We start from the raw sequence: 12,912 nt of genomic DNA, 5'->3' as shown, positions 1-12,912 counted from the left end.
CGTAAATGGTATGCAGATACCTTCCGTCATACTTTTGGGACATTGGTGTCCTTGTCGTCCAAAAACTAGAGCATATATACCCTTTATACTAAAGGACATACACATGTCATAATCTTATCCACCGATCCAACATTTATTAAATATCAGATCGACGGATAAGATTGTGCCACGTGTCCCTATTTAATCATCCGTTAGAGTGAAGGGCATATATGCTCTAGTTTTTGGACTGTAGGGACACTTATGTCCCAAAAGTATGACGGAGGATATTTGCATACCATTTACGATAGTCCGGGGTATATTTGTCATTTTACCCTTAAATTAATGTCAACCATTTCAAAGTTAAACCTTTATAGCGTGGCATTTTGTCAAGGGTGCTTATTTGAAAAGAAAAAAAAACTTGTTTTGACCTAGCAACATATCTTCCAAATATTATAATTCAGTTTCAATTCAAATACTCACTCCATTCACTTTAACTTGTCACAGTTTGATTTGACACACAATTAAAAAAATAGTTAATGATATAGGTGATCCTCTATTAAATGATGTCTTAGAAAATGATTTGGAAAATAAGTATTTAATACAACATAGAAAAAAATTATTATCTTTTCTTGATAGGTCAGAAGTGACAAGTAAAAATGAAAGTCTATTTTAGGAATAAGTGACAAGTAAAAGTGAACGGAGGAAGTATAATTTTTTTTTAAAAAACTTTGTTAAATGAAAAATTCAAATAAAAAAGGATAGAATTAGTCAAGGAGTTAAGCTGTCGGGCTGTACGGATCCGTTATTCATTTTATTTGAAATTACTAGTATAATTTATTCTCTTACAATTATATAAAAAAAAAATATTCATTTATTTATGTAAGTAATTATATATACGTTAGTTACACTGATAGTTTAAAAAATTATACCACGAAAAAAAGGTTTAAAATCAAGGGCTAAAATCGACGGACAAGGTTATAAGTTTAATTTTTACGAAAAATGCATTGTCGGTTTTACCTTCACCGCTTTCGTGAAACTAATAGACAGGATCGGTTAAAATTGAGGGACAACCGATCGTGTCCGTCAGAAGGTATATATGATTTTCATAAATATTCATAAAAATATAGTTAGTTGGAATTGTACCCAGGTATCACTACACCAAAATAAACTTTTAGTGACAATTAATTTTCCTTTTAGTGACAATATTTATTGCCACAAAAATATTTACCGGCATTTAATCGAGCAACTTTCACATATAGCAAACATAAAAATCATATTTGTATGTTATAGTTATAGCTATAGCTATAGTTTGCATAATTGCGTTTCATAACAAATTTTATGTTTGCTATGGAGCTTTTGATTTGTATAATTCGTTAGATACATCCAATTTTATACAAATTGTTCAATTTTGTATAAATTCATTTATACATTGTAATTTGTATAATAAGATCTGTATTTGTATAATTGTATAGGAAGAAAATATATGTATTTGTATTTGTATATACACTTTTCTCTCACTTTATACAAACACAAATGCATTTTATACATTTTATATCCAAATATATAAAATGACTAATTGTGTACCGAAAATGACTAATTGTATACATAATCAAATGGCAAAAAAATGGGATGTTTGCTGCGAATTACAAATAAAATAAACTAGGACTGTAGCATTTAATTTGAATTAATAGTTTGTTATTTCATACAATTTTCCCTTAATTTATTGCTATTGCATTCAATGTCGCTAAAGGCTTTAGTGATATTTATTTAGAGTGCTGGTAAACACCAATATTATTGCCGCGAAAAGTAAATACTTTTGGCAGCATTTTTTTAGTGTCAATTACTATTGCCAGTAAAATCACCTTAACATAACTTTAGACAATTTTACTGCTCAATCACACATGCTCTTTGACGAAATATTTTAATCATTATTATTTATACTCTTCAACTATAATTTTGCACTTTAAAAGTTGACCTTGTCCTTGTCCATCGATTTTTATAAAAAATAAATATAAAATAATTAAAAAAAGGAATAACTGCGTTGATTTTCTGTTTTTAAAAAAACAACGAACATCCAATATCAACCCAAAACCAACGGACAAAGTTGATTTTCCCTCGATTTTTTGGACTGGCCCATCTGTCGGTTTTTTTCAGCTAATTATTATTATTATTATTATTATTATTATTTTTACCAAGAATAAATTAAAGATTGAATCGTCACTTAGTTCTTTTTTCTCGGTAAATTCGTCACTTAGTCAGAACAAAAAACCTAAAAATAGTGTGAAGTCACATTTTCAACTATAATTATTATATATGATATGAAGTAAGTTGATTTTTATCCTTTGAAGATAATGTACTTGTTATGTTTTAATTTATTTGTCTTATTTTTTTCTCTATATTTGGTATTTTAAGAAGAGTGTCTTTCCTTTTTTGTCAACTCTTTAATTTCAATTTTTCACATGACATATTTAAAACCATAAAATTAAATAACATTTTGATACCATTATAAGATTCAAAAGTCCTTTGAATTTTTTCTTAAATTATGTATCATGTTAAAGTAGACAAATAAACTAAATTGAACAAGACGGAATAATATATATGTGTAACTCATGAGAAGAGCCTTTCAAATATAGGTAGACGAAGATAAAGTCAAATACAAAAGCTAGCAATAACGCGGAATATTAATTTTGCAATTGGCAGCCAATAGTGACCAAAAATAGACTTTCATTTGCCTATAAATATTTCAGTAGCACATTTCTCTTCTATCACCTTAACATCTATTCTTACTTCTTGGCATCATATATTATACACACTTTCCAAATGATGACTACTTCAAACAACTCTTTTGTTGCTATATTTTCTCTTCTCTTACTCTCTAGCATGCAATGTCATGCACAACTTTCTTCTACATTCTATGACCGCACTTGCCCTACTGCTCTCACCACTATTCGTACAAGCATAAGACAAGCAGTTTCAAGTGAACGTCGCATGGCTGCATCCCTCATTCGTCTTCATTTTCATGATTGCTTTGTTCAGGTAAGTTATATTAGATGCTTTATGTTTCTCTAAGTACTCAAGTTCAAATTATTGGTTTGACGACGTATATATACTAATTGTAATTTGTGGATTTAACTTTAATTATGTATAGGGTTGTGATGCTTCTATCTTACTTGATGAGACTCCAACAATTGTAAGCGAGAAGACTGCATTGCCAAATCTTGGATCAGCTAGAGGATACGGTATTATAGAAGATGCAAAAAGGGAACTTGAGAAAACATGTCCAGGAATTGTGTCATGTGCAGACATACTTGCAGTTGCTGCTAGGGATGCATCCACTCTCGTAAGTGCTCCTAGTTTTAAAAAATGCTATAAAAAGGTATGGTCGGTACTAATCAATATTATGTTTATTAACAATCAGGTTGGAGGTCCATCATGGACGGTGAAACTCGGAAGAAGAGATTCCACCACTGCAAGTCATACTCTTGCTGAAACTGATCTCCCAGGTCCTTTTGATCCTCTTGATAGGATTATTTCTGGCTTTGCCAACAAAGGCCTTAGCACAAAGGATATGGTTGCTTTATCAGGTAAAACCCTAATTAGAAAATTATTAAAAAAAGAATTTTATCGATCATATACTTGTATAGATAAGAAGATCTAACGATTTAAATCATCTTATTCTAGGTGCACATTCAATTGGTCAAGCACAATGTTTCCTTTTCCGCGATAGAATTTACAGTAATGGAACAGACATCGATGCTGGATTTGCTAGCACTAGAAGACGTCAATGTCCTCAAGAAGATCAAAATGGAAACCTAGCTCCACTAGATTTGGTTACACCCAATCAATTGGATAACAATTACTACAAGAACTTGATTCAAAGAAAAGGTCTTCTTCAATCAGATCAAGTCCTTCTTAGTGGCGGGTCAACGGATAGCATTGTTACTGAATATAGCAACAACCCTCGCACATTTGCCTCTGATTTTGCTGCAGCCATGATTAAAATGGGAGATATTAGTCCTCTAACCGGTCAAAATGGGATCATAAGAACTGTTTGTGGAGCTATAAATTGATTTTTCACTTATAAGTATATTTATATTAATTATTTGGATTTATTTTCTCTATGTAATGCGTTGAAATAATGAAATAAACTCTCTGTGATTCTCTAATGAAGTTAAAATTTCTACCTAATGTTTCACAAATATATTACACAAGGCAAAGAAGGGAAAAAAATCTAACCACAAAAAACAAAAAAAATTATAATAATGGGTCCATCGACTTGAATAAAAAAAAGTAACTTTAGATACATATTTGTCTGAGCTCATGAAAAATAGAATTAAAATTGATTAAGAAATAAAATATGGAGAATTCTTGATTAATAAAATAAATTGGAATACATATTTCTCGATATCATGACGATATGGTTGGGAAATAAATTAAAGGAAGAAGAATACGTTGTTATATTTTTATTTGTATAGATAGAAGTGGCAAAGTGTTAAGATTTATTCACGTGAATTCAAGATATGTGAACTTTATTGGATCAAGATACCGCTTAACAAAATGATATACATATAGTCAATTTGTTAACACATATACAAACTCATGAGATGTACTAGTCAACCACATGAAAGGGACCGGATAGATAATACACTAAAATGCAGTACAAGATAATAAACTACTCCATAAAGTAAAAAAAAAATACAACAACGAGTTTTACGTGGAAACATCCTTGTTCAAGGGAGGAAAACCACGATCAATCACACAAGATTTTCATCAGTTTTCACTATTTTCAAGCAACAAGTGAATACAGACTTCAAATACACATAAATAGAATAAATTCTTAATCTCACCATATGTAATAGCCCTATTACAAAGAGAGCCAAAACAATACCTCTATTGCCCACTATATTAACTAACTCTAATTAATATAGACTTCAATCACACACCACACAATTAGCTCTAACTATGCTTATTATTTTTTCTCACAACAAAGACTTGATGCGTTCCTTTATAGACTAGAAACATATCTTACAAGCTCACCACAACCCAAGTGTTCACTAACAACACTTAGAAGACACACTCGATAACTCTATCAGGTCTCTTAAGGTTGTTGAAGGCTTGAATTCTTCAAAGACAAAAAATACCTTTTAATATTTTTGCTTTTAATGTCTTGATAGAGTTGTTTCATGTCAAATGAAGATATATTATCCTCTGAACAAAACAACCTAGCTAGTGTTCTCTAATTGGTTGAGTACACTGTTCTCGTTTCTTGTGCTCACCAACCACGTCAGAGAGGACCACCCTTTATAGTTTTTCACTATTTGACTTAAGATACCTGATCACCTATGAGATCAGGTTGCAGATTTGTGAGTATCATCAAAATTTCGAATTCTAACATTTTTGCCTTTTTTGATTATGACAAACAAACACTTTATTATTTCCCTTCCATCAATATTTTCCAGCATACCTATTCCCCTGTCACCTGTTAATTAGATTCCACCTGTCACAAATACCCCCTGTCACCAATACCATTCTTCCCCCTTTTGACATCATAAAAAAGTTAAAGTAGTAAACATAAGCAAGATGTCAAGCAAAAACATAATGAATCCATAGACAAGAATCAACACAGCAAAAAAACAAGGGAAGGTATCATCAATAGAAGGAAAACATCCACCATACCAATTGTAAGTGAAAAGATAAAAAATAACAAAGTCACAGAGCCACTGTCAGTTACAAAAACAAAGGATCGGGAAGGACTTTAAGACGGAGGGGGTTGGGGACAAGAGATTTTAGGATCAGGTTCATGCGGGTGTTCTCATCCTCATGGACTTGGATAAGATTTTGGGTTAGAGACTTGACCTCAACGTCCAATTTGGCATTTGATTCAGCCAACTTAACATTGCGAGTCTTTAGTGGTTCAACATTCTCTTGCCCACATGTACTTGGACCTGGTCCCTAAAATTGTTCCTTCTGAAGCAGTGCTTCAAGCCTCGTAATCTCCAATTCTTTTACAGCCAGCAGGGTAGTAAGATCTTTCATTTCCCTATTTAGCACTTCTTGTTGTTGAAGAAGCTCGGAGACCTGAGACTTAAATTTCACCTTTCCCTCAATGCATTCACACTCAATCAAGGTAGATATGGAGAAGGCCTATTTTATTGTTCCAGCAACTCCTTTGCCAAGGGGCACATTTAAATGTTTGAAGACTCGGTTCAATAGATACCCATAGGCCATAACATGACGCCTATGTTTGGCCGTCATAACCCAGTGCGTATGCTCTAGCATAATCCCATGAAGATTCATGGCTTCAAATTTGTCTAACAATTCCATGAGAAACAAGTTTGCTGAAGAAGCCACAGTCCTTTTTTCGGTGCGAAACAGAAGTACTTTGGTTCATATAGAAAAGAAACAAGTCATTCAAATAGATGCTCTCAATCTTGTAAAGACACACAGTCAACAAGAGCATGGTTTATCCAGAACATCCGGATCAAACACCGTGCCATTTAAAACATTTTGGTTTGGAGAGTAGTTACTCACTCCTCCCTAGTTAAAACTTTACGACCCTTTCCCTTTTTTAGTAGGCAAACCAAGTCCCTTCATAGTTTCACTTACTCCGCATGCATACTGGAGTAGAAAAAGAGGGCATCTCAGGCAAGGTTGAAGTATTGAACTCAAAATGATTGGGAGATTCGACTTCTGGAGCTATGAGTTCTTTGGGAGAGGGAGTGGACGATTTCGACACGTTTAAGAACACATGAAGGAGATTTAAGGATCATTTTTTTTGTAGGTTGGCTCCGGTCCTTGAACATAGCGACTTTTGGGTTTTAAATAGAAACGACGTTACATCAGGAGATGCATACACGTGGCAAGTGACTGTTACTTTTGCACATTTCAAACATAGTAAGGGCGATACTAACATCTGAGCATTACCAAAAGAAATTAATAAGACAATAATGAAATTATTTTAGTAATTAGAGCCAATACTAGAAATTAAAATAAGGCATCGAGGCAAAAACAAAAATTACGAAAAAGATATTTAAGAACTTTTTCTTTATTGACCTAACTGAATATATAGGATCAACATTAATTATTTTCATAACTCAAACATAGAACTTAAAAATATTCATATGATTTTTCAATTTATCTACTCAATGATATGGGATACATGCGCAAATCACGTGCCCAGAAATTAGTATTATTATTAAAAGTGGCAAGTTTTGAAGCACACAGGTGGAATACTTTTTTACCTTTATTCTAAAACTATTTTTATAATATTTTTCTCTCTCTGTCCAACAATACTTGACACTATTAATATTGCACACTTCTTAAGAATCTATAAATAGAAGGTTAATTTTACTATATTACCCTTTGAATATAATAGATACAATGTCTTGAAATATGTAATAGAGAATTACTATAATTAATGATAAGGAAAAATTATGATCTAAGTGTAAAATTATCCATTGACTTCTTAAAATGGACAAGTATTGCTGAACATCCCAAAATAACATAGTGGACAACTATTATTGGACGGAGAGAGTATGTACGGGAAAAGACACAAGTACCCCCCCTCCTACACTATGAGCGATATCTCAACGACACACCTTAACTAAACTAATGTCTTATTAACCCCCTGAACTCATTTGTTTTGTAATTTAATACACCTTTTGGCTTATGTGGCACACTCTGTGACTCCACACAGTTGTGGCACGTGGGAGATGTTTGGATGCCACGTAAGCTAAAAAGGTGTACAAAATTACAAAAAAAAAAACGAGTTAAGGGGGTAATAGGACCTTAATTTAGTTAAGATGTGTCTCTGAGATTTTGGTCATAGTCTAGCGGGGGTAGGGGTGTACAAAACCGAACCGCAAACCGGAAAAAAAATCCGACTAGTAGTTTGTTTTGGTATTGAAAAAAAAAATCCGACTATATTTGGGTTGGTTTGGTTTTAACTAAAAAAAACTAACCCGAGACCAAATTAACCTGACATTAAATAGATAATTTTAAAATTGTTTTTTATACATAAAAATATTTACTTTGATATAATTTTTAAATAATTCTTATACTTTTTCATAGTTTTTCGAACTAATGATTCAAATAGAATTCTTATTATACAAATCTAAATTCGAAACAACTTTGACATGCAAAGGCTCGTAATCCTCTTGGATGGAGTTTCATCATCCATTTTTTGTAAAAGCTTGAAATCTGAAGATCAAAGTGAGATTTTTGAGAAAAAAATTACCCAAAAAAAAGAAGCATAAGCCGGTCATATACAAACGGAAAAAAATAGACACGATTTAGGTTGTTACGTGCAAAAGTGAGAACACGATTAGGAGGGAGAGAGTGAAATTCAAAATTCATATTGGATATGTGTGAGTGAATTAAGGAAAAAATTAGGGAATGGAGAAAGGATAGATAAAATTGAGTTTGTATAAAATTTTATACTAAGGCCAAGAATTTAGAATTGTGATGTTACGTTGATTCTGTATACAAATAATGGGTGGAGGGTGGGTCCCATATTTAATGGCAAAATTTATCAAACTGTAGTCACAGAGAGTAATTTGAAGAAACTATACCCTGTTGAATAATAACATAGTAATGTTTGCCAAGTTACGTAATTTTCTCTTTAATATATTATTCAACTTAGAAACTGAATGGTTTAATAAAGATTATAGTCCATAGATATTGGTAATTATAATAAAGCTTAAATCAAAATCAAATTAATACTACTGTAAAAAGAAAATCAATTCAACACTAAGAATGACAATAATATTGAATATTTGTTCTTTAGTTTTACATAGGTTTGGGAAATTAAAATACATAATTTAATTTTAATTTCCTTTAATATTTATTCATGTAACTAATACTTATTAAACTTATTTTAGTATGATTTAGTACTTTTAAATTATGATCATTTTCATTATGACTTATTAATTTGCAATATTTGTTTTGCGTGATTTCATTATTTTTTTTTTGTTGGATATTTTATTGTCATTAATCATATCATATTTTTTGTTATTTTCTTAAGAAACACCTTAGATAGTTGTATTTTGGTAGGACTAAAGAAATATTTGAAGTACAAGTAAATTATATGTTTGTATGAATACTTTAATGGAAAAATCCGAACAAAACCCGAAAATCCGAAAAATCCGAAAAAATTCAAAAAAACCCGAGGTTGAAAAACCCAAGTTTTATTGGTTTGGTTTATAAATTTAAAAATCCGACACAAATGGTTTGGTTTGATTTTGAAAAATCCGAACCAACCCAGCCATGTACACCCCTAAAGGGGGTACTTGTGCCTTATCCCTAGTATGTACTAAAAAGTAAAATTCTTATTGCAATAAATATTATTAGACCATTAAATATTTTATAATGAATTTGTTTAGATGAAAAATTAAATTTGTAGTAGTTTTTTTCAATTTCTTGGAGTTACTATTCTATTTAATACTTATCGTGAATATACAATATACAAAATTATCATTTAAATATCTTAATTATAGTATTAAATGTGCTCAAGTGTTTCCCATTTCAATTTCCAAATAATATTTAAGTCTACCAAAAAAATTCGTATGCATTAAGCTCTATTTTTTCTGCTATATTTTCTTTATTTCTCTATTAGTTTTTTTTTCAAGTAGCTCAAAAATCATGTTTTTTAACAATAAATGAGGTATTTTATTTGTTTTAAATTTTATATGCAACCTCTATTATTTACCATATCACTTGTGTTATACGTTTTAGCAGTTAAAGGGTATTTATTTGCTATGAAGTTCAATGGTGAGTGATATATTTATCTTCAAATCCTATATTTTGGAGAATTCCAAATTTGAAATTATGATTTGAAGTTAACATCCCTAAATGTATTCATACATACACATTTTAGGGGATAGGAGTTGCTTTTCGTTAAGGCGTGAATGGATGGTAATTCAGTTGAAAATAACTCTAACATTGTAGCAAAGCATTCCCATTAGCTTGAATTTCATATCAAAATCCACATACGTAACTTTTTCCTTTACAAATAAAAAGCATAACCCAAAGTATTCCCCATAAATCCGACTTTTGTAAATAAAAAAAATCACTCTATGCTTGACTGTTATCGCCCAACCATTATTTTGCTCCTGGAGACTCACATGACACACCACCAACACCTAGTAGATGAACTTGGCTTCATTGATATAACTAATGTTCCGGCGATTGGAGGTTGTTAAGGAATGACTTTATTTTGGAAAAATGACTTCATTGTTGTCGATGGACTTGCAATCAATAGCGAGGAGATGTATTGCACCATTAAGGTACAATGATGTTTTTTTATGCTATTTATGTTAGTGCATAAAATAACGTCATTGTACCTGAATGGTGCAATCACCAATGTATCTCCTCGCTATTAGTTGCAACTCCATCTACAACAACAAAGTCCTTTTTCCAGACTTAAGCCATTACTCCACAACCTCCAATAGCCGGAACATTAGCTATATAAATGAAGCTAAATTCATCTGTAGGTGTTGGTGGTGTGTCCTGTGAGTCTCCAGGAGAAAAACCATGGTTGGTCGATGATAGTCAAGCATAGAGCAGAATATTTTATAAAAGTCGGATTGCTTGGATCCACGACCATTCCATATCATAAGAATCAATTTGGGGTTTCTTCATTGTCGTCATCATCATATGTGCTCTGGAGTGTTGGTACTAAAAAGATTGCAACATTTTGAGGACCCCATCTCTGGCCACAATTGGGGTGGTTGGTCAACAAAATCTGAAATAGTACTATTCAATATTAGTGGTTGAGGCATTTATGGTAGTGATGGTGGTGTCTGTGTGGTGGAATGGTAGATGGTATCGTTGATATTAGTGAATGAGTCTTTGATGGTGGTGGTGATGGGGTGGTAAAATCGTGAATGGTACTATTAAATCTTATCGATTGAGGCATTGGTGGTGCTGATATGGTAGAATTGACAAAAGTATCATTGAATATAAGGGATTGAGGCATTGGTGGTTGTGGTGGTGGTGGTAGAATCTTGAATGGAACTGTTAATTATTAGCGGTTGAGGCATTTGTGGTGGTGTTGATGATGTTGACGTGGTGGAATCGGTAATGGTTCCATTGAATATTAATGGTTGAGGCATTGGTTGTGGTGGTGGTGGCCGGTGTTGTCGGAGCATCATGAAGGGTACTATTGAATGATAGAGGTTGATTCATATGTGGTGGTAGTGATGGTGCTGGTACCATTGAATATTAATGATTGAGGCATTGGTGGTGGTGGTTGTGGTGGGGTGGTTGTGGTTGTGGTGGGGTGGTGGTGGTGGAATCCTTAATGGTACTATTGAATATTAGTGGTTGAGGCATTGTGGTGGTGTATTGTTGGGGTTACGGAATCAGGAATGGTACTGTTGAATATTAGTAATTGAGGCATTGGTGGTGGAGGTAGGGTGCTGGAATGTCAACGACGGCGTGATGGTAGATGGGGAATGATTGTAAGTACAATGAAACTGGAACTTGTATGTGAGAGGTGTTTTGATTTCCTTCTTATGATTTAGTGGAGACAGATATGAATAATGAGTTCCTTCTGCTTATTTATAGTTATAACTTGTATATCTGAATTATGGATATCATCTTCAAATTATATTAGTAAGATTGGTAAAGATATTTTAATATTTGTCAACTATATAATAATTAGGTGAAATATTTACAGCATAAAAATCGTTTACATTCTAATTTTTTCTAGCTAAATATTGCATATTTTCACCTTCTTTTTCAAATAATTTAAAAGCAAATTGCAATTAATATGCAAGTTTAGCAATAGGTCAATGACTCCACAATGATCCAGCTAGATATCACATACTTTACCTTCTTTTCCAAATAATGTAAAAGCAAATTGTAATTATTATGCAAGATTTAGCAATAGTTTAATGACTCAGCAATGATTCGGCTAGATATTGCATATTTTCACCTTCTTCTCCAAATGATTTAAAAGCAAAATGTAATTAATATGCAAGATTTCGCAATAGGCCAATGACTCGGCGATGATTAAGCTAGATATCACATATTTTTACCTTCTTTTCCAAATAATTTAAAAGCAAATTACAATTAATATGCAAGATTTTGCAATAAGTCAATGATTTGGCATTGATTCAACTAGATATCACATATTTTCACCTTTTTTTTTTCTTCAAATAATTCAAAAGCAAGTTGTAATTGATATGCAAGATTTAGCAATAGGTCAATGACTCGACAATGATTCAGCTAGATATCACATATTTTCATCTTTTTCTTTTTTTCAAATAATTTAAAAGCAAATTGTAATTAATATGCAATATTTAGCGATAGGTCTATGACTCAGCAATGATTCAACTAGATATTGCATATTTACACCTTTTTTCCCCCAAATAATTTAAAGGAATAAGACAAAGTACCCACTAGACTATAACTTAAATTTCAGAGACACGCCTAAACTTAACTAGGATCATATTACCCCTAAATTAATTTTAAAATGGAATAAATACACCATAAATGCTAACGTGACATAGAGAGTGTGTATACTCTCTTGAAGGCAAGTGATGAGTGAACAAATTGGACACATGTCCTTTTTTAATTGGTAATTTTATAATTAGTTAGTACACATAATTATGGATATTAAAACTTATATATATTTAATTATTTTCATTTCTTTCTTTGTAAAATATTTATTTTAATTTATTTCTCACTTAAACTTTTATTTTTTTCTTTCATTAATTTCTTGTCTTTTCACTTCTAATTATTTTTAAAAAAGTATGCGTATTTTTTTAAAAAATAATTAAAAAGCCTCATTTAATTTTAATGTTTTAAATTTTTTTATGTTTTATTTGATTTTTTTCACTTATTTTGATATTCGTTTGAATTTAACTTATTTGAAATACAAAACATTTGGTATTAAATTTGAAATCTAGTCAAAAGGAAAGACAAAGAAAA

The 12,912-nt window shown here is 31.6% G+C and overlaps 1 protein-coding gene across 1 annotated transcript; it reads left to right on the top strand.

Annotated features, from left to right (window-relative positions):
• The first annotated feature begins 2,749 nt into the window (after positions 1 to 2,749).
• Positions 2,750 to 4,149, top strand: LOC102599828 (lignin-forming anionic peroxidase-like). The gene is made up of 4 exons (XM_006351858.2): positions 2,750 to 3,015; positions 3,128 to 3,319; positions 3,398 to 3,563; positions 3,661 to 4,149. Exons 1-4 carry the CDS (start codon positions 2,800 to 2,802, stop codon positions 4,047 to 4,049), a joined length of 963 nt encoding a protein of 320 aa, XP_006351920.1. The 5' UTR covers positions 2,750 to 2,799; the 3' UTR covers positions 4,050 to 4,149.
• The last annotated feature ends 8,763 nt before the right edge of the window (positions 4,150 to 12,912 follow it).

The sequence above is a fragment of the Solanum tuberosum genome, unplaced genomic scaffold, assembly GCF_000226075.1.
Source record: "Solanum tuberosum cultivar DM 1-3 516 R44 unplaced genomic scaffold, SolTub_3.0 scf00134, whole genome shotgun sequence".
Classification (NCBI taxonomy): Eukaryota; Viridiplantae; Streptophyta; class Magnoliopsida; order Solanales; family Solanaceae; genus Solanum; species Solanum tuberosum.
Note: the sequence above shows the minus strand (reverse complement) of the source record. Positions and strands in the feature narration are given on the sequence as shown.